Raw genomic sequence first — 22,274 nt, forward strand, 5'->3', positions numbered from 1 at the left:
TTTTTTTTTTTTTTTTTAATAAATTTTCTTTTAACACTTGACTTTCTTTTGAGAGAGAGAGAGAGAGAGAGAGGATGTGCATGCACACACAAGTCGGGGAGGAGCAGAGAGGAGAGAGACACAAAATCCAAAGCAGCCTCCAGGCTCTGAGCTGTCAGCATAGAGACTGAGGCAGGGCTCAAACTCATGGACGGTGAGATCATGAACTGAGCTCAAATTTGGACGCTTAACTGACTGAGCCACTCAGGTGCCCTGAGCTAGAGCATTTCTGATTTTGCTTCAAGCTTTCACATTCTGATAACTCTCTTAGGATGAACGTGGAGTGCCTCAGGACCAACAGGAGGAAGAGCTGATTTCTGAAAGCAGAATAGAAATCAAAATCCCCAATATCAACTCTGATTTAGGAAATGAATTGTACTTCGTTAAACTACCCAGATTTCTCAGCATAGAACCCAAGTAAGAGGACTGATTAAAGTTTTTTTTCAAGATATTAAATAAAAATAAGTGGAATATAAATGTTTTTTCTTACCATGAAAAATGATGACTAATCATAAAGATGAGAGATTCCTCATCTGATAAGGATGATACAGGTGTTTTTCACTAGTGTAAGGCTGAAAAGTGAGATGGAGAAAGTTTGCCAGAGAAATCATAAATGTTCAGTGAAAAGCCATTGTGACTAGAAAAGACTATAATCTTGGACAACAAAATATTGTTGGGTATTGTTCATGAAGGTTCATGAGTACAAGCTCTTACATAATTAAACGTGATACTTTCCTTTTAAAATGTTGAAAGATAGACCATATGTTATTTATATTTCAGAAGACATATTTCTTCAAATAAGACTTCAAGTAATTAGTCACATTTGGATTTTATTTCAGATGTTTTAAAATCACATTTTAAGAACGTACACTAATTTGCATACTTTCTTAAAGTTTTACATCAAGTTATTTGTCTACTGTGCATTGTTGTAAAGATTATTATTTTACAGCATTCATTCATATTAATTACTAAATATGACTAACAGATTAAAAAAACATTTTTAGACCTTTTGATCCTCAGTATTATGAAGACGAATTTGAAGGCAAGAAGGTGCTGGATGAGGAGGAGAGAACCAGGTTAAAGTTAAAGGTACCGTTCTGTACTTGATTCCATTTTTTTTTTTTGAAGATTTTCCATAAAGTAAAACAGAGATAATGACTTGAGACTTGAGATTATGAAATGATCTATTATATTTAGTTTTCAATCAACAAATGACTGTTCAGGTCAAGATCTGAAGTGTCTTCAGAATTTAGGGGAGAAGTTACATACCCCCACAGTATGTCCCTGTGATTGTCACTTTACTTTTTTTTTTTTTTTTTGCAGTTGTAATTTTTTAGTGGAAACAAAGATAAACATTCTTGAAAATTGTTAGTTCATTTTGGATAAATATAGTTAGGTATATGAACTACCTCTACATGTTATAGTAGATAGGTCCTCACGACGTCCCACAATAGAAATCTCTCAGGCTCTTTCTGGAAATTCAGACTCTGCACAGAGAGAGGGAGGCCTTGTCTTTAGGCCGTTCCTCTCGGAAAGGCCTGGGAAAGCAGGACACCTCACTGCTCACACAGGGGGTCATCTTCTTGAGTGGGGTTCTGTATGAGCTACTGCCAGAGGCAGAACCACTTTTTTTTTTCTTCATGATTTGGAGTTCCCTACTATTTGGGTAGGATAAATTTCAACTAAAACAAACACAGACACATAAAAACCAACAACAACCAAAAACAACAACAACAAAAACAGGGCAAAGCACAAGTCTCAGGTTTTAATTGTGAATATCTTAATTGTATATTCTTTTATTTATTATTATTTTTTAACATAATGCCCATAGCTTCCCTCTTATGAGGCCAGGCTTACTAGTCCTTCCTTCGTTGGGTTCAGAGCCCTTCAAGTGGACTTAACAGTGGGAGAGAGCTCCATGTTAATTGCCCACCTCACGTAGACCCAAAGCCTCATTCTTCCTTTGGAACTCTTGGTGTGTCTGGTAATACCTCCATCCTGCATTGTGCTTGGCTTCTGCCTCCACTGCTATGAACTAGAGATCAGGAAAGACTTAAAATGGTTAGTCTAACCAATATCTCTTGGTATTCGTAGCAGGAGTGTTTCAGTGTTGCCTAATCAGCTATTTGGGAAGCTTCTTTTTTCACTACATACGAATTCTTGGCACATGATTTATAAGTCACTTGAAGAAAAAAGAACATGCAGTTTAGTTACATTGGTTTCCTAATGCCTTTGTGTTTTGAACCAGGTGGAAAATACTGTAAGATGGAGGAAACGCCGGGATGAGAAAGGAAATGAAGTTAAAGAAAGTAATACTCGAGTGGTGAGGTGGTCAGATGGGAGGTGAGCCCATAATGCCCGAAGAGCATTGACAGACCCGGAGGGATGGCTGGGAGGAGTGGAGTTCTCCACGCGGGGCCTTACTTTGGGGCCCTCTTTCATTAAAGAGTTAACAAAATCTAGGCCTTTGGGAGGACACTTTAGAAGTGGGCCTAAGACATGATCAGATTCATGGTATCTGCCTTATCCGAGTGATTGTGTTCCTGATGCTCCCATGTGCTGGGTGCTATTGGACAGTATAGATTGGTATTTTGGAAAAAATGTTTCTGTTTCACTAATGAAGAGGTAGAGACTGGGAAAGCAACAAAACAATTATATTTCAAATGGGAAGGAGAAGGAATTTTACCACCTTCTGCTTTAAAAGGGCCACAGCGTCTCTGTTTTTCTCATGAGTTCAGTGCACAGTTGCACAGCATAAGTAAAGCCTGTAGGGGAGAATGGGAACTGCAGGGTTTGCTACATGTCCACCCCAGGACTGACTGGTGTCTCGTTTCCAGCCTTTCCCTGCATCTAGGCAATGAAGTGTTTGACGTCTACAAGGCCCCTCTGCAGGACAATTACAACCACCTGTTCGTTCGAGAAGACACAGGTCTACGGGGACAAGCCATCTTCAAAGCCAAACTCACCTTCAGGTAACTCTTCATACTGACGTATTGGTTGTTAACGAGCAGCCGGGCCAGGGGGTTATGCGGAAAGCCTGACTCAGCCCTGACTGACAAAATTTCTGGGTGCAGCTCACCAGGGGACGTGGTCAGTCCCCATGCTGTTTTTTCACTTTTACTACAAGTTGCTGTTTCTCAGGGAGCCAGCTCATGCTATCAAAACCAACACGAGACCAGTATGTAAGCCGGAAGACCAGTGAATGAATTCACCTTGGTCAGAGCACCCGGAAGAAGGCCTAGAGGACTGGTCTATGCAGCTCCACTGGTCCACATCCTTCCCCGTGAGAGGAACACAGCTGGGAGGTTGGCCAGTCGTGAGCATGTCATTGGCGTGTGCACATGGCACAGGAGGGGGAAGGGGCCTGACTCCAAGCAGATAGGCGCTGCATGGCCATGCTGTGGCCTCCTTGCTGGGCTCTGCTTCTTCACTCACCTTCCCTCTGAAGGACACAGCACCAGTGTCTGTCATATGGGGCACTTAACAGACTAACGGTGTGCACAGGGTTTCTTTCTTGGGGTCACGGAAACGTTTTAAAATCAGATTGTTGTAATGGTTGAACAACTGGTAATTTAAAAAATTGTTTACATCACGCCTAGGTGACTCAGTCGGTTAAGCACCGACTTTGGCTCAGGTCACCATCTCGTGGTTTGTGGGTCGCCCCCCCACCCCCACCCCGTCGGGCTCAGTGCTGCCAGCTCAAGGCCTGGAGCCTGCTTCAGATTCTGTGTCTCCCTCTCTCTCTGACCCTCCCCAGCTCGTGCTCGCTCACGCTCTCTCTCTCTCTCTCTCTCTCAAAAATAAACGAACATTAACATTTTTTTTCTAAAAAATTATTTACTTATGTATTAAAATGAGTGAATTTTATGGTGTGTAAATTATACTCGATAAATCTGTTGTTCTGTTGTAAAGATTGACAGCTCTGGGGTTTAGAGATTAACAGACAGTGGCAGACTTCTGTGTAAGCTTGAAACTCTCAATCTCACTAATTTTTAGTGTCTTTATCTATAAAATGGAGACAATATCTAGTTCACAGGGATGTTGTGTCATTTAAGTCAATACATTAGATGTCATGCAGTGTGGAAACCAGGCATAATATAAACACTGTTCGGATCCAATCTCTTAATGAGCTTTTCTCGAATTGTGTAAAGGACCAACGATTCTACAGCGTCATTTTTCCCGTTGTGTCCCGCGTTCTACGCTTCTTATGTCCCATCTCTCACCAGCCTCAGAGACTCTCCTGAGGATCGTGCTTTCTATCAGATGTACTAACGGTCTGGCTCCCTTCAGTCAGGAATGCTTCCTGCACCAGGTCTTCCTGTCCCCTGTGCTATGGTGAGGCCTCCTTGCTTTGCCCTTCCTTCTAATTGTATGCGGATAGAGGGACTTTGAGTTCTTGAGCCGGGACTTGTGGCCTCTGCACCACCCTCACAGGCCTGAGATTTCGTGTCACTTCTTCTCTCTGTTTGTCGTCAGGGATTTCTTTGTAAAAGCCCTTGACCCTGCTCTCCTTCTTCCTCCACTTGCACTTCACCCCCTCGGCATCCCCGGGAGATGGGACAGAGAGAGGAACAAGACAACCAGGAAGCCTCAGAGCGCCAGGACCGGTGGCCCAGTGTCCCACGTCTGCTAAAGGGGAAGTGATCATTGTCACAGCTATTTGTGCTCTCGGTAGGATCACCTGCAAACGTTCTTAGTCAACAGTGGGACGTTCTTGTCCATCTCCCAGCAGACCTCACTCTACAGACAGCGCCACACATAGGAAGATGGCCCTGCCACTTGCTGATAGAAGCTCAAGGACGCAGAAGATTAGAATCTTACCAATGGCTGATTGTGATCCCGAGTGCCAACGCACAGAAATGATTAAGGTACATTTGCTAAGTGCTATGCTGGGATTTTTGGGGGGGTGTTAAGAACTTACTCTTCAGAATATTAATTCACAATTTTGTATTGCCACAACCGTTTTATTTCTTATAGTTATCAGGAGCCAGCTTTAAACCTAAGTGTGTGGTCAACCATAGTAATGTCAGTGGCTACTGGTGAGATACAGCAAACCAGACACTCAGGTGCTCTCTCTCCTGTGTATGAGATTTCAGGGGGAAATCCGATAATTTAGAAAATGTAACCTTTGACAGATATCATAAAACTTTGTGAGGTATGAAATGCTGGGAAGGTCAAAAAGACATTACTGACTCACTCAACTCGGCTCTGCCTTGTGAACACCCGTGCCTGGATTGCCAGGCAGAGGAAGGGTGTGACGGTTCTCCCTTGGGGCTCAGGGACCCTCCCCTACCATTACCTTCCCATCCTGCCATCAGGGGAGATTGGGAGGTCTGGGGAGCTCTCTGGAGTGAGGGACCCAGACAGGAATATCTGGGCACTGTTGTAGTTTGATGGAGCCTGAGCAAGCCGGGTGTCTGTCACAGGGATTAACAGAAACGGCCGTCCTCAGGCGTCCACTGGGCAAGGACGAGGTTCCTCAGGCTGGTTGCTGCTCTCCGGATTCTGACTGATGGGCAGCACCGGGGAGGGAGCAGCTCCCAAGGCCATGTCTGTGCCAGTTCTGATCGGGAGGCTGGTGTGAGGGAGCCTTTTACCCCTTCACCCTCTGTTACCTTCATGCCTTAGAACTAAACAGAGTGATCGCCGTGTGTGGTAACAGGTGTGGGATGGAGACAACTATATTCTCAAGATAAAAATTAAGGTTCAAGTGGGCACCTAAGGTAAATGATTGATTTGCTTCTTTACAGAAAGAAGAACGTTTGAGGGCTTCTACTCAGCAGACAGTCCATCTGTGGAAGAGGCAGAACCGGCAGGGGCTGGGTGTCCCCCACCAGGGCCGCAGTAGTGTCCATGAGGATGAGGAAGGCACCGAAGCCTGAAAAACCATTACCACGGGGACCTCTGAGGTGAGCTGGGCATGGAGGTAACATTTCATCATCAGAGGGCCTTAGAGACTGATGGCTTTTACTCCTTGTCCTGCTGTTATTTACTTAGGACAATGGTACAAAGGCCTTTTATTTTTGTTTTTTGTTAGGGCCACTTTCCCATAGACACGCTTATCTGGGAAGGTAAGCCACCCCCAAAATAAAAAAAGCCAATTAAATAATTTTTGCCCTTATGGAGCAAAAATATGTAGTAAACAGTTTGCTGCTTGTATAATTGACCCAGTATTTAAACTTTGTAGTTTTTTAATGTGTGCATAAAACCTCTTGGGTGTTTAAAAGTGATGAATCTCTCTGAGAACAAAACTTCTCAAATCTGTCATTTCAGCATGTCTGCAAGTTATATATCCTTTCTCATCAAAACTTTAAAAATGTTGTTGGCTCCCCAAGGGAAAATATACAGTGGGAAGCAACACTGTTCAGAAGAAAAGCTCAGGAATAAACAAAAGTCTTCATCTTGGAAAGTCAATCCCATGTCTGGAGTTCAAGTTCCTTTGCTTTCAGAGGAACGAGCCTGAATCTATTTTTCAGACAGGGATAGGGGTTCAGAAAAAGAAAAGACTCAAAGAAACTCACCAGTGATGAGATAGAACCAAATTTGTTCATCAGCTCCAAGGGGTTTGTCCTGAACCCAGAAGCCAACTCCTGGTCTACAGAGTAGCTCACAGCCCAGGGGCACAGACCGCGTCCTTACACTTTACTGAGACTCAGGGAGATAAATGTAGTGATAGGACCAGGAGTGGCCCAGAGGAGGCTCTGACCCTTGTGATCAGGTGGGTGTTGGAAGGCTGCTCAGAGAAGGAGACCCCTCGCTGGTATTGAAGAAAGTGTTAGCTTGTGGGGTCCACCGGCCAGGTGGGCGCTCTAGGTGGATGGACAGGCCTGGGAGGAAATGTGTGGGGCCCTGAGTTGGCACCATGTTCAGTGGGAGAAGGACTGATACCTCGGTGTGTTTGAGTAAGTCTGTCACATTCATCATGGTAACTGGGTGTCCTTATTGTGTGAGTATATGAGTAGTTGAGGGTTATTCCATTTCCATGTTATTAAAATAGTTTCCCTTTAATGATTTCCTTTTCCAGTTATAAATGCAAATAAATTTTAAGTCTTAAATATACAAGGGAATATTTATCATGTAAATATACAAGGGCAAAATGGGAATTATTGCCCATATGCCATATTTAAAAATTTTTTTAATGTTTATTTTTTTAATTAAAAAAAATTTTTTTAGTGTTTAAAAAACTTTTTTAACATTTTTATTTATTATTGAGAGAGAGAGAGAGTGAGAGAGAGACAGACAGAGCATGAGGATGGGAGAGGCAAAGAGTTAGACACAGAATCTGAAGGAGGCTCCAGGTTCTGAGCTGTCAGCATAGAGCCCACTGCAGGGCTTGAACCCACAAACCAGAGATCATGACCTGAGCTGAAATTAGATGCTTAATCGACTGAGCCACCCAGGCACCCCAGTGTTTATTTTTGAAGGAGAGAGAGACAGGGCATGAGTGGGGGAAGGACAGAGAGAGGGGGAGACACAGAATCTGAACAAGGCTCCAGGCTCTGAGCTGTCAGCACAAAGCCCAATGTGGGGCTCAAACTCACAAACCACGAGATCATGACCTGAGCAAAAGTCGATCGCTTAACTGACTGAGCCACCCAGGTGCCCCTGCCCATATGCCATATTAATGAATTCACTGTTTTCTGAACACTAAGTCACGGTTTTCTGAATGCTTCACTCCAGATCTGGAGTCACTGGTGGGAGTAAATCTTGCAGTAACACAAATGTTAAGCATGTCAATTATGCACTGGTCACCTAAGGAAGGCATCCATTTTTCATATAAGAAATAGATTTAAAACTTTAAAAGCATACTGAGAAAGCACATAAAATGCAAGCAGTCGGTTTTAAAAATCCCCAGGCCTTAAAATACTGAATTTTAGATGGGGAAAATGAAATACTGAGGAAGCAGGAAAACATATTTCAAGCAGTATGATTGTAATGTCAGTCTTGACAGAGTGAGGAGCGAGTGTCCCTCCTGCCCTGACCGCTGTCCGGGGGCAGCCCGGGTTCATGTGGCCTGACCAGCTGGAGACAGAGTCTGCGGACATGGGTCGCTGCTGGGGGTCGCCTTCTACTGTGAGGGCTGGCTCCCCCATCAGCTCAGGACTACTTTATTTTTTTTGAAGTTTTCATTTAAATTCCAGTTAGGTAACATGCAGTGTTATATTAGTTTCAGGTGTACAGTATAGTGATTCAACACTTCTGTATGCCACCCAGTGCTCATCAGTGAATACACTCCTTAATCCCCATCACCCACCTCTCCTCAGTTAGTTCTCTAGAGTTAGGACTCTGTTGCTTGGTTTCCTTTTTTTCCTCTTTGTTCATTTGTTTCTTAAATTTTACATGAGTGAAATAATGGTATTTGTCTTTCTCTGACGTTGCCCTTAGCACTATACTCTCTGGGTCCATCCATGTCGTTGCAAATGGCAATATTTCATTCATTTTTAAGGCTGAATAATATTCCATTGTATGTATATACCACATCTTCTTTATCCCTTCTTCTAGCGATAGACACTTGGGGGGCTGCTTCCATATTTGGCTATTGTAAGTAATGCTGCTATAAACATTGGGATGCATGTATCCCTTTGAATTACTGTTTTTGTATTCTTTGGGTAAATACCAGTAGTGCAAATGCTGGATCATAGGGTAGTTCTATTTTTATCTTTTGACAAACCTCCATACTGTTTTCCACAGTGGCTGCACCAATTTGCAATCCCATCCACAGTGCAAGAAAGTTCCTTTTTCTCCACATCCTCGCCAGAACTTGTTTCTTACATTTCTGATTTTAGCCATTCTGACAGGTATGAGATGATATCTCATATTCGTTTTGATTTGCATGTCCCTGCTGATAAGTGACGATGAGCATCTTTTCATGTCTGCTGGCCATCTGTGTATCTCCTTTGGAGAAATGTCTGTTCATGTCTTAAGCCCATTTTTAATTTTGGGGTATTGAGTTTTGTAAATTCTTTTTTTTCCACAAAATAAAAGTATTTTTATTTATTTTTTACAAATAGTTTGTTGTCAAGTTGGTTTCCATATAACACCCAGTGCTCATCCCCACAAGTGCCCTCCTCCATGCCTATCACCCCCCCTCCCCCCCACACCCGTCAGTCAGTTTGTTCTCAGCATTCAAGAGTCTCTCATGGTTTGCCTCTCTCCCTCTCCCCAACTATTCTTCCCCTTCTTCTCCCCCATGGTCCTCCGTTAAGTTCCTCCTAATCCTCCTATACGTGCAAACATATGGTATCTGTCCTTCTCTGCCTGACTTATTTCACTCAGCATAACACTCTCAAGGTCCATCCATGTTGCTGCACATGGCCAGATTTCATTCTTTCTCATTGCCATGTAGTATTCCATGGTATAGATAAACCACATCTTCTTGATCCATTCGTCCGTTGATGGGCACTTAGGCTCTTTCCATGTTTTGGCTATTGTTGACAGTGCTGAAATGCAACAGATTTCTGTACATTGATTTTGTATCCTGTGACATGGCTGAACTCATGGATCAGTTCTAGCAGTTTTTTGGTAGAGTCTTTCAGGTTTTTTAATGTTTGTTTATTCTTGAGAGAGAGTGTAAATTGGGGAGGAGCAGAGAGAGAGGGGGACAGAGTATCCAAAGCCAGCTCTGTGCTGACAGCAGCGAGCCCAAAGAGGGGCTCAAACTCACAGACTGTGAGATCATGACCTGAGCCGAAGTTGGACGCTCAAGCGCCACAGCCACCCAGACATCCCTCAGGTTTTCTATACACAGTTTCATGTTATATGCAGAGTGAAACCTTTACCTCTTCCTTTCTGATTTGGTTGCCTTTTCTTTCTGTATGTTGTCTAATTACTATGGCTAGGACTTACAGTATTATGTTAAACAAAAGTGGTGAGAGTGGACATCCTTGTCTTGTTCTTGACTTTAGAGTAAAGGTGCTCAGTTTTTCCCCATTAAGTACGATGTTAGCTGTGTTTTTCATAGATGGACTTTATTATGTTGAGGTGTGTTACCCCTAAACCTAATTTGTTGAGGGTTTTTTAAATTTTTTTACCATGTTGTACTTTGTTAGATGTTTTTATGCATTTATCGAAATGATCATGGGGCACCTGGATGGCTCAGTCAGTTGGGCGTCTGACTTCTGCTCAGGTCATGATCTTGCAGTTTGTGAGTTTGAGCCCCGTGTCCAGAACCTGGAGCCTGTTTCGGATTCTGTGTCTCCCCCTCTCTCTGCCCTTCCTCTGCTCACATTCTCTCTCTGTCTTAAAAATAAACAAACATTAAAAAAAAAAGATATGATTCTTTTATTGATGTGATGTATCATGTTGATTGCAAATACTGAACCACCCTTGCAACCCAGGAATAAATCCCACTTGATCATGGTTTGGTGAATGATTTTTTATTTTTTGTTTTTACTAAAAATTTTTTTACATGTTTATTTTTATTTTTAAGAAAGAGAGAGACAGAGTGTGAGTGGGGGAGGAACGGAGAGAGAGGGAGACACAGAATCTGACGCAGGCTCAGAGCTGTCAGCACAGAGCCTGATGGAGGACTGGAGCCCAAGTCAGATGCTTAACTGACAGAGCCACCCAGGCGCTCCAATGTTTGTTTATTTTTGAGAGAGAGAGAGAGAGATAGAATGTGAGCGGGGGAAGGACAGAGAGAGAAGGAGACACAGAATCCGGAGCAGACTCCAGATTCTGAGCTGTCAGTGCCCAATGTGGGTCTCAAACTCACAGACTTCAAAATCAGGATCTGAGACGAAGTCAAATGCTTAACCGACTGAGCCGCTCAGGACCCTAGTTTTAAATGTATTGTTGGATTTGGTTTGTTGAGGATAGCTCAGAACTACTTTAGTCAAAATTTCCAGAACTGTTTGAACTGAATTTTGCATCTTATCTCTTATATCTGTTCAGGAGGTAAGGCCTCCAAAGAAAAAGAAGAGCGGAGGTTAAAGAGGAAGAACATGACTGAAGAATGAAGTATGTGCTCAATATGTACAGTTGACCCCTGAACACAGGTCTGAACTGCGCGGGCCCATTCACACACAGCTTCTTTGATAGCTATGGTACAGTACTGTAAATGCATGTTCTCTTCCTTGTAGCTTCCCCCCTCCCAAAAAATTTTAATGTTTATTTACTTTTGAGAGAGAGAGAAAGGAGGGGCAGAGAGAGAGGAGGGGCAGAGAGAGAGGAGGAGCAGAGAGAGAGGAGGGGCAGAGAGAGAGGAGATGCAGAATCTGAAGCAGGCTCCAGGCTCTGAGCTGTCAGCACAGAGCCTGAAGTAGGGCTCGAACCCCATGAGCTGAAGTTGGATGCTTAACCGACTGAGCCACCCAGGCGCCCCCCTGTAGCTTTCTTAATATCATTTTTCTTTCACTTACTTTGAATATAGCATATAATACATTAAACATGCAAGATATGTATTAGTCAACTGTTATCAATAAGGCTTCTGGTAAACAGTAGGCTATTAGGAGTTAAGTTTCTGGCGGTCAAAAGTTCTATTTGGATTTTCAACTCTGCAGGGTTTTGGCACCCTTAACCCCAACATTATTCAAGAGTCAGCTGCATATTATTTTCAAGTTTGTTTTTTTAATAATTTTTCTTAATGTTTATTTTTGAGAGAGAGAGACAGAGCAGTAGCAGGGGAGGGGCAGAGAGAGAGGGAGACACAGACTCTGAAGCAGGAAGCAGGCTCCAAGCTGTCAGCAGAGCTCAATGGGGGACTCAAACTCAGGAACCACGATATCATGACCTGAGCTGAAGTCAGATGCGTAACCGATGGTGCCACCCAGGTGCCCCATCAACAGTTTGTTTTAAAGCTATGATGAAATGACTTGTTTTGACTGAAATGATCAATCGAGTTGCTTTTGCGTAATCCTAGTTGTGAATAAAAAATGTTCAAAAGCAAGCCTGTGACTAGAAAATCCATTTTTCCCAAGCAAGAGACTTATTTTGGTAGCTGTTTGCTTCAGGTCTTAGGTTTTCGTGCTTTCGGCTGCTCCGCCCCACTTCCTCCTCCTGGCTGGGCCCAGAGCGGGGCTTCGGTTCAGGTCAGGTAGCGCCTCTTCCTGTACGTCCTCCTGTCCAGCCTCGCTGTGTTTGGGCCCCTTCTGTGCTTTGTCATCGCCGCTGGCGTGGCACTCACGCTCCTCTGCCCACATCGCCCTGGATCCTGGGTCCTGTCCGAGCAGGCACAGCACCGGAGGGCTCCCTGGACACTGGCTGCTCCGCCCAGTGCCGTACTGGCCCTACCAGTTCTACTCTCAGAACAACATGAAAGGTGGGTGCTCTTATTTCCATTTTACGGACATGGGAGGTGGGATTTAAGAACTTTAAGACCTTTATTCGGAGCTTTCTCCTCCCAAGTAAAAAAACCAGCATTTTTGAGAGAAGGGCCATGATCTTTTATACGGAGCAGTCACAAGGTTAAACAGATAACGTCAGTGGCCTTATGGAGAAAGATACCCAAAACACCTGCGATAAATGGTCATCATAAAATTTAGAGAAACGAGCAGCGGGCAACAAAATACGAGATTTGACTGCTCGCTTTGTGACTGGCACACTAGCTGAAATACAATGGGAACCTAAGAAGTATTTGCTGAATGAACAAGCCAACCATATTATATCTTGGGCAAGTGACTTGACTTTCCTGAAGTCCGTTTCCTCAACTCCACGGAATTTGGACTTGACCATGTAAATCCTTTGTGGTTTACATGGCTTTTATTTCTCTACCTCCACAAGCTGATACTAATTAAATATATTTAAAAAACGTATTAGAGACTCATTCAGAACACCACGTGCTAGTGGTACTAGCATGGTTTAATCCTAAAGCCGGCTACTTTTCACAAGGGTTGGCCCTGAGGCTCTGCTATGTCTGCAAACAGGCCCGGGGCTGCGATCTCTAGGCCCGCAACACTTGCAGGTAGGAAGGAAAGCTTCACATTTAAAGGACAAAAGATGTTTGGTGATTTTGGATCCATGTGTGGTTGGCCGCCCTCATTATTGGGTCCCTAAAAGAGCTGGGCCTGAGGCCACTCAGACTCACGGGAACTGAGTCACCTGACAGGGCAAGTGCCCGAGCCTCTTTACATGGCCGAGGACAGGCAGCAAGACCCCCTATGGGACAAAGGAGGCCCACCGGCCATCCTCACAAGGCCAGCCAGCACTAGATACAAGGGGAGGTGCTTGTTCCCAGAAGTTCCCGAGCGCGGACAAGTTTACATTATCTGACACTTATCCCTAAAAGAGTCCTCAAACCCATTATAACACAGTCATTGATTTTCTCTTTTGCTTGGTAGATTTGGGTGACTGCTTTGCTGTAAAAATAATCCCTAGTTTGTTAGTAGGAATGGCTCCCATCAGGTCCAGAATGTACTGTATCATAGGACCTGTTTCTTTACGTTGGTCAATGCAGTTCACTTTTATGGACAGACCAGACTGGGAACTGATTGTATTTCAAGGACATGAAATTACTATTATTATGGGTAAAAATGGTCATGTATTGACAGTATTATATGATTTAATGTAATAATAGAGTGGGATACAATAACTCTAGGAAAATAATAAGCTTGTTCCTGAAGAGAGATATAAGAAATGAACTTTAGAACAATAGGAACTGAAGGGATTTTTTTCAAAAAGTCCAAGTCTATATATAGAATATTTGATAAGCTTTATTGAAATTATTTCAGTATGAAGTTCTAAATGCCTATGGTACATAGTTTTCAAAAGAAACTTGACTATTATGAACCAAGTTTAATATTTTAATATTATCAGTATATTTAATATCAGTAATATTGAAATAGCAGATTGAGTGGAATTATAATGCAGAAAAAGATAAGAAAAACCAAGTAAAATGACATAAGAATATAAAAAAACCTTTGCTTATAAATATTTTCTCAATTTAAAAATAGTGAAGTTTCTTTGGTAAGCAAGTCTTGTGGTGAGAATGATCTAGAAACATGAATGCTCAGTAAGGGCTGACAGAGAAGGCAGTTCCACAGATGGTTAGACCCAAGAACTCACAGCTTTGACAGCGGCAGCAGTTCCGGTGCATCCGTGTGCTTGGGTCTCGCGGGTGCCATGTCTTCGGTTAATACTATTTAAAAGTGAAGTGGCTGTAAGGGCATTATGCTAAGTGAAGTAAGTCAGAGAAGGACAATACTGTATGATCTCATTTATACAACTATCTAAAAAAAACTGAACTCAGAGAAACCGAATCGCCTCAGCAGGCGGTTCTGCCAGAGGGCGGGGGTAGGGTGGAGGCCAGGATGACGGTGGTCAAAGCTACAAACTCCTACTCGTCAGATGAGTAGGCCTGGAGGATGGAATGTGTGGCCTGGTGACTGCAGGGGACCGTACTGTACTGCATATTTGAAAGTTGCTAAGAGACTAGATCTTAGAAGTTCTCATCACGAGGAAAAATAATTTTTTTAAAACTATGTGAGGTGATGGATGTTAACTAAATTTGGGGTACACAGTTTGCAAAATATACACAGATCAAATCATGGCGTAGATCTTAAAGTAATAAAAGTTCTATGTTAACTGCATCTCAATAATACTAGAACAAATGTTTTTAAGTGAAGTGGCATTGTGATGGAGGAGCACAGAGACAGGACTGAACCTGCAGAGGATGGACGCTACCATGGATTCCAGAGAAAGCTCAGTCCTCAGATATGTGGGAGGTACTGTGGTTCCTGACTCTAGGGGGAAAGTGAGACAAGCCCTGGGAACACAACCCAAAATACGAGATTTTATGAAACCTCATGAATCTTTTCATATGATTTTAATGGCAGCAAGGATTAAATGTACAGTAGAACAACTAACATTTTATCAAAACATATTTTCCAATTTTTATTATACCATGGAATCCACTTTTTAAATGAAAATACATCAGATATCGTCACTGGAAAAACCATTTACAAAGTTCTATTTACATATAACTTTTCCAGAGTGCACCTACTGCACAAAGCAAGTATGTGGGTTACTTCATCCAAATAATAAGAATCTGCAGTTTAATGACCAAGATAATTCTCCTTGAAATCCCTAACAATCTGCAAGTTTTTTAAAACACAAAATGTTTATTTGGTCTTTTAAATGACAGGCACCCTTAGGAATGTATTTCACCTATACTTAAGACTTCTACCAGATTTTAGGTACAAGTTTATAGCACCAAAATCCATTTTAATAATATCAGCATTAGTTATTAATATTGATGCTTTTCAATACAATTTCATGTAGACATACTTGAAAAATTAGATCTTCAAACAAGAGTATAAAATTTTTCAAAATGGGCAATTAAAAGTTTTTAAAAAACAGCAATTTAAAAATGCAAAGAATATTTTTTAATTAGATAAGTTTAAATTGCTTACCCTACAGAACGTACAGTCTTAGAAAAATCTTTGGTTTAAAAATCAAGACTATTGGAGAAGCCTAATCTATTACCACACTTTAGACCTATATAGAAATACTGAATGTTACTAAATGGTTAAGAGGTGCCAGAATTTTAAAGATCAAAGTAAACATCAGTTTTCTCCCTTGTAATCGCAATTCTTGAAAGATTTTCTGTATTCAGTTGGGTGAATGTTCAGCTTTAAAGATAGTTATGAAGAAACCTTTTCTTCAATTATATAATGCACTGTCAGAGCAGAGAACTGGAATGGTACAAGCAAAACACTTAACTTCTTCATACTTGGGTAAATAATAAGTAAAAAAGAGATTACCCGTAAGTACGATACACACACTATGTAGGGTCCCACTTACCTCTATTAAAAAAAAGCCTTATGAGAGAAAGGGTAACATACTTATCAATTCACTGACTTACAGGACAGAACAAGCAAGGAAGCCCTGGGTGGCTGCTCTGTGCTGACTCCCTACCCCACTGGAAGGGTGCAGTCTCTAAAGTCAGGTACATTTCCAAAGTTGCATATGAGAAGGAGAGAGAGACACAGACACACACACACACACACACACACACACACAGACACACACACACACACACACACACACACACAGACACACACACACACACACACACACACACACAGACACACACACACACACACACACACACACACAGACACACACACACACACACACACACACACACAGACACACACACACACACACACACACACACACAGACACACACACACACACACACACACACACACAGACACACACACACACACACACACACACACACAGACACACACACACACACACACACACACACACAGACACACACACACACACACACACACACACACAGACACACACACACACACACACACACACACACAGACACACACACACACACACACACACACACACAGACACACACACACACACACACACACAAACACTTGCTAACTTGGAGAAAAAAAAATCAGTGGTCTCTAACTGAAAGGGAATAGTGCAAAGTCATTCTTTGGCCCCTTTAAAACACTGGGTACTCATTCAGAAAAACAAAGACACCCAGTTCTTCTGAGGGAAGCTTTTGCCTGTTGAGAAGAGTTAATACCAGAGCACACACAAGAAGCTGCCTAACTCAATAAGTAAAGCGTCCAGGCCAAGCCAAAGGAGTGGCGTTTTGTCATTCAATTTCAAAAATTCTTCTTAAAAAAATCAACAGACCTATCCCTACTCTTCACTGGGATTCTTCCCTTTACTCCACGTAAGTGACCGAGCACAGCCAGGCCTGAATCTCGGAGGTCGGGATTGCTCAGATGTCCTCCTGCCCACCCTCTGTGCCAGCTCTGCCACCTTCTGCGCCACGCGCCACCCTGACATGGGTCCACAGGCCACCCCAGTGCACTGCACGTGTGCTCGTCTGAATACCAGGAGTGGTAGGGAGAAACTTCTCCTGTGAGAGACCCCTTTTACACAGTATGGACAAGAAAGTAGAAGATGAAAGGAAACACGATAAAAACTAGATTTATGAAGAACAGTTTTCCTTACCGGTTGGAAAATTCCTGAGTGCCGATTCAATACTGCTGATGTAATTCTGTAGTTCACACACACACTCTCCCAATCCTTTGCCACAGTTAATTTATACACATGCTGGTTTCTAATTTATAGTAATCATCAGTTTAAATGACTATTTGGCATGTGCCTCAGACTTAATTCCATCATGTTTGTTATCTTCGATTTCATGTGTCTAACAACTGCCTTTTTTCTTACTATCCTCAATAATCAGGGGTTGACTATACTATGCCTTTTACAGGGAAGAAAACAGCTTGTCTACTTAGATGCTTTTTACTATGAGCTTTCACAAAAACTTAGTAATGCCCACATTATTAAAATAACCAATTCTAGTGATTTCAGCCATAACTGTTTACCTGGCCAAGCTGATGACTTTGCTGAAAGAAGTCCAGGTGTTGGTGACACACAGTGGACAAGTACGGTGACCATGAATGTGCAAAAGGCCCCTTTCTCTCCCCCACCTCCCCGCCCAGATTGGCTCTTATTTCTCAGCTGATGACCAGATCTGGAGTCGTTTTAAAATTCTGGCATTTTGCTTTCTTGATAGAAGCCAAAAGCACACTCTTGCCAACTTCATGTATTCTAAAACAAGAAAGGGCTCCATGTGATGTACTAAGGAAGGCTGTGAATGTCTGGTACCTAACAGGTACAACAGCAATTCTGATGGCAGTAATGTCCCTTTATGATTTAAAAAAAGATCGGTCCTTAAAATGTTCATACTATTCTACGTAAATGATTTCCTAAACTTTTTTTTACAATTGCATTTTTTAACTCATGACTTATCACAAACCATTTAAGCTAAATTAAAACTGATTTTAGCAGAAAGAAATAATGTTGTAAAATACAAAATATCACCTACTATTGATTTTGCAATTTGAAACATTATGCAATGTTTTGATAACAATGTAAACTAGAAAAAAGATACATGCAGCTAAATAAAAAAATTCCAGTCTTTTCCCTTCTACCCAGGAAAATTTTACATCTGACATCACCAACACGAGCCCTTGGAGGCCTTTTAAAGTTTCCCAAAGATTGTATCTTGGTGGGTTTACTGTTGGTCTCCTTCAACTCGTCTTTTGCGAACTGTGAAGAAAAAAAAGAGAGTATGTTAGAAATCCCTGTTACTTTGTACAGGGTTAACTTGCTTGTAATGGACAGGTTGCTGAGGAATCCAGTTCTAGTTGTACGGACATGTAACATCCATTACTTGTTGAGAACTGAGGGGCTTCAAAATGAGGACAAAGACGTGTCCTCAGTTCACCTGTGCTTACATAGTAGCATCAGAGATCTAAAATAATAGTCAGCAATCACCTTCAGGTCATTGCACCCATTTGTTATTCAAAAAATTGATACCTCTGTTAAAACAATTATAAATTACTGTGCTGAATTTTGAAATGACATTCAGGAAGCTGGGATTAGAAAGTATTCAAGTAACAAATATTTGCATGCTATTCTGATTACACATTACAATGTATCTCCTTAGTTTTTGAAAGAATATACCAAAAACATTTTTGTCTTTTTTTTTTTTGAATTTATTTATTTATTGAGAGAGAGAGAGAGCAGGGGAGAGGCGGAGAGGAGGAGAAACAGACTCCCAAGCAGGCTCTGCACCATTAGCACAGAGCCCAATGTGGGGCTTGAACTCCCAAACCTTGAGATCATGACCTGAGTTGAGGTCAAGAGTTGGATGCTTTAACCAACTGAGCCATCGAGGTGCCCCAAACATTTCTGTCACTTTAAAGGTAAAACTTGCTACTATTTCCTAAATTTTCTTTCTAGGGTCTCCTACAAAATGAACCAGGCTCTGACAAAACATACAAAGTAATGCAAGTTTCAGATCCTTGTAATGTGGTCAGATCACATCTACCTACCATAAATAAACTTTGTCCACCAAAGCGGTCTACTAGTTCAGTGGATGGTATAAAGAAAGGTGCATTTATCTCAGGAACCCCCAGCCTCTTCACAGACTGAGGACCCCAAACCATTAGGCTGTACTCAGTAATAGTATGATAGGGTCTTCAAGCAGACATTCAAGTGATGTGCATGAAAGCTCGTCTAGCCACTGGCTGGGTGCTAGCTAGAAAGTAAAAACCAGGAGAACTAAAGTTCCCATTAACATTTTTATACTTATCTAATTAAGCACACCCTGACTCTAATTTTAGGTCATGTTAATGAAAAGCAAGTTTCGTGTATTTACTGAAATATTAAGGGAAAAAATCAAATAGAGACTTGAGACCTCAAATACAAACCTAATTCATATATACATAGATCTCTGAAAAACAATTATTTGAAAGGTAAACCAGATTAACTCTTCAGAGTAGAACATTTCCAAGAAAATTGTGAACTTTCTTGTGCAGCAGGGTTTGGATGTTATTGGCAGGCCATTTCAGATGTTAAAATGCATGTTACAGGGGCTCCTGGGTGACCCAGTTGGTTGAGCATCTGACTCTTAAATTTGGCTCAGGTCATGATCCCTCAGGGTTAAGGGATCGAGCCCTGCATGTGGCTCCTTGATGAGCATGGAGCCTACTGCAGATTCTCTCTCTGCCACTCCCCCTACTCACACACTTGCTCTCTCTAACAATAAAGTAAGATAAAATACATGTTGTAAACAAGCTCTAAGACAAAGTGGAGCAAACAAGAAAGGAAGAAAATTAATTATGTGGTTAGCTAGTGTAAGGGGACAGTAAGTAATATGAGACTCAAAGTTCAATCAAATATTGTAATGTATACCATATAACCTCTTTTCTCTTACAGCTAGGACACTTAGCTGGAGAGACGGGAGTAGGTCAGATTATTTCAATGAATAGAAAACAGGGGCGCCTGGGTGGCTCAGTAGTTGCTGGTCTGACTTCGGCTCAGGTCATGATCTCATGGCTCGTGAGTTTGAGCCCCGTGTCAGGCTCTATGCTGACAGCTCGGAGCCTGGAGCCTGCTTCAGATTCTGTGTCTCCCTGTCTCTCTGCCCCTCTCCCACTCATGCTGTCACTTGCTCTCTCAAAAAAGGCCATTTCTGACTCTTCTTTCTCACTAGGCACCTACCGGTCACAAGCATGTCCTTGGCCTCTAGAGGAGAGCCTTATAAATTTGGCCCTATTAACAATTCTTTGGCAATTTCTTTCCAAAACCCCCTCCACTAATATAGGTTCTCAATGCTCTGTGATCAATCAATTACAAATAAGTTCTAACCTCATATCCTATCTCTAGAAGAGTAAATAGGGTGTTTTTGAAGTATCATTTTAATCATGCACTCGCTGACCTATAATGACTATCAAATGCCTCCCACAAAAAAATCCAAAGACACTAAGTTTCTTCCCACGGAATTTTAGGGCCTCTACCACCATTCCCTCTTATTCTGCTGACATCACTTTTTTATTCTGTCGGCTTCAAGCAGCAAGCACTTATAGAAAACTTATTCTCGAGGCAGCATCCTGCAATGAGAGTCAGTTTTCAAAATCTGCAAGCTGTCCTCTGCATATAAATAACTCGCTCAATCCCAAATCTGGGCTTTTATCTGTGCAATTTCCCCACTCCAGGAATGTCCTTATTCTCATTGCATGTCTGAAAATCTGGCTTGGATCGGAATGTAACAGCATGAGGTGGGGGCCAGAGAGCTACCAACACAAAGCTGTTTACTTTCTCTCAGTTCTGCTTCGTGTCAGACCACACCTTCAACATGACCTCCTCACTTCTACTGACACATGGCCCCTGGCACCTACTCAATTGGACAATGTCAACTGAAAGCAGCCTAGGAAATAGCGCTCATGTGTTCTCTCATCTTTTGGTGTATTGTTGATTCTTGATGTAATTAGCTTGACTTTGCAAATTACACTGAGAATTAACAGTACACCAAACACACCAATTTCCTAAAATGCAAGAGACTACAGAAAGGGTTTGAACTGATACTCTTCAAAGTAATTTGGGTTGAGGGAAGGAAGCTGTAACTTTTCTGCTTTAGAAATCTTTAAAGGATGCAAATTCAAATATGGCTGAAGCTTAAAAGAACTGCCTCACTTTGAAGTGCTACTCACTTTAGGAAGTGTTATTTCTTGTCTGAATACATCTTTACAAAATCTTTCAATGACAAACACAAAAGAATCAATTTTTGGAAACATGCAGAAACAAAATTGCAAGCATCATATTCTTTGATTCAGCCTTGGATGCAAAACTTACGTCAAACAAAAGCACAAGCCTCAGCAGTATTTCAGTGGGAACCAGGAAGAAAAAAAGGCAATGGCCGACCTTGACTGATGTGCACAGCGAGAAGTCAAACTGCCCAGTAAGGGCTATGTCAGGGAGACAAGAAAAGCCAACTCTTACGTGCCACACACTATATAACTCGGATCTACACTATAATTACTCCATACTTTATCATGTAAAACTGGATTTCCATCTAGGCCTATTTGATAAAAAGGGCAAAAAACTTTCCTAAATGTTGAAATCTTTAATAACTCCAGGAGGTGACTTGTAACACAGAACAAAATATTTGTTACACGTAGCATTTATTATTTCTTGTAGAAAACTGTTCACTTAAAGCTGTGAAATGTTTGTGACCGGAAGACATCACCCACTAACCCAATAATCACTATAACTGCATTCAAACTGAATTTCATCAATATAAATAAGGCTTGTGCAGATTTAAAAAACAAAGGCCAAGCAATCTGTGTTAACATTTTTTTAAGTAAAAAAAAGTTCCTCTAATACTTTAGCTTAATGGTATAATTCAGAAATTTGATATGAAATTTACATGTCTTACCTAAGTCATTGTTTTTTGTTATAGCATTAGCTGCTCTGGTTCGGGGCCCCTGCTGTGTAAACTGATATCCAAATTTAAGGATATTTGTATTTTCCTCAAGCATGTTGGCAATTTCCAATTCCACAGCTGTCCCCAGCTGCTGCCTCTGGATTAAAAATAAAGAATAATATTAATAAACTAGATCACAATATTTTTCAAGGTAAGTCAAGACTAGATATTCAGATACATGGTGATTCTGTTGGTCTCTGAGTTTTCCCAATTCTTACAACATACATAAATAAGAGAAACAAATTTTAAAGTTCAGTATATGATCATACAGACATCAAAAAATGAAGATTACCAAAATAACATAGCACTTCATACCCATTATTATAGGATGACTATAATCAAAGAGACAATAACAAGTGTTGGCAAGAACGTGGAAAAATTGGGAACCTCACACATGCTGGCACAAATGTTAAATGGTGTAGTCACTGTGGAAAACAGCGTGGCCGCTCCTCAGAAAGTTAAACACAGTGTT

At 41.7% G+C, this 22,274-nt stretch overlaps 1 protein-coding gene and 1 long non-coding RNA gene across 2 annotated transcripts in view; one reads left to right on the forward strand and one right to left on the reverse strand.

Moving 5' to 3' along the window:
- The first annotated feature begins 4,770 nt into the window (after positions 1-4,770).
- On the forward strand, positions 4,771-11,856 carry LOC144231743 (uncharacterized). Its single transcript, XR_013335168.1, has 3 exons — positions 4,771-4,907; positions 5,790-5,948; positions 10,933-11,856. It is a non-coding gene; the product is annotated as an uncharacterized LOC144231743 (long non-coding RNA).
- Positions 11,857-17,930: 6,074 nt separating this feature from the next.
- TMOD3 (tropomodulin 3) overlaps positions 17,931-22,274 on the reverse strand; it is an 81,116-nt gene continuing 76,772 nt past the window's right edge. The window contains exons 9-10 of the mRNA XM_077764395.1: positions 21,755-21,899; positions 17,931-18,081 (exon numbers count right to left, since the gene is read on the reverse strand). Coding sequence (XP_077620521.1) covers positions 18,047-18,081; positions 21,755-21,899 — 180 coding nt within the window. The 3' untranslated portion in view covers positions 17,931-18,046. The remainder of the gene's footprint in view (positions 18,082-21,754; positions 21,900-22,274) is intronic.

This window comes from Crocuta crocuta, unplaced genomic scaffold (genome assembly GCF_008692635.1).
Source record: "Crocuta crocuta isolate KB4526 unplaced genomic scaffold, BGI_CrCroc_1.0 scaffold102, whole genome shotgun sequence".
NCBI lineage: Eukaryota > Metazoa > Chordata > Mammalia > Carnivora > Hyaenidae > Crocuta > Crocuta crocuta.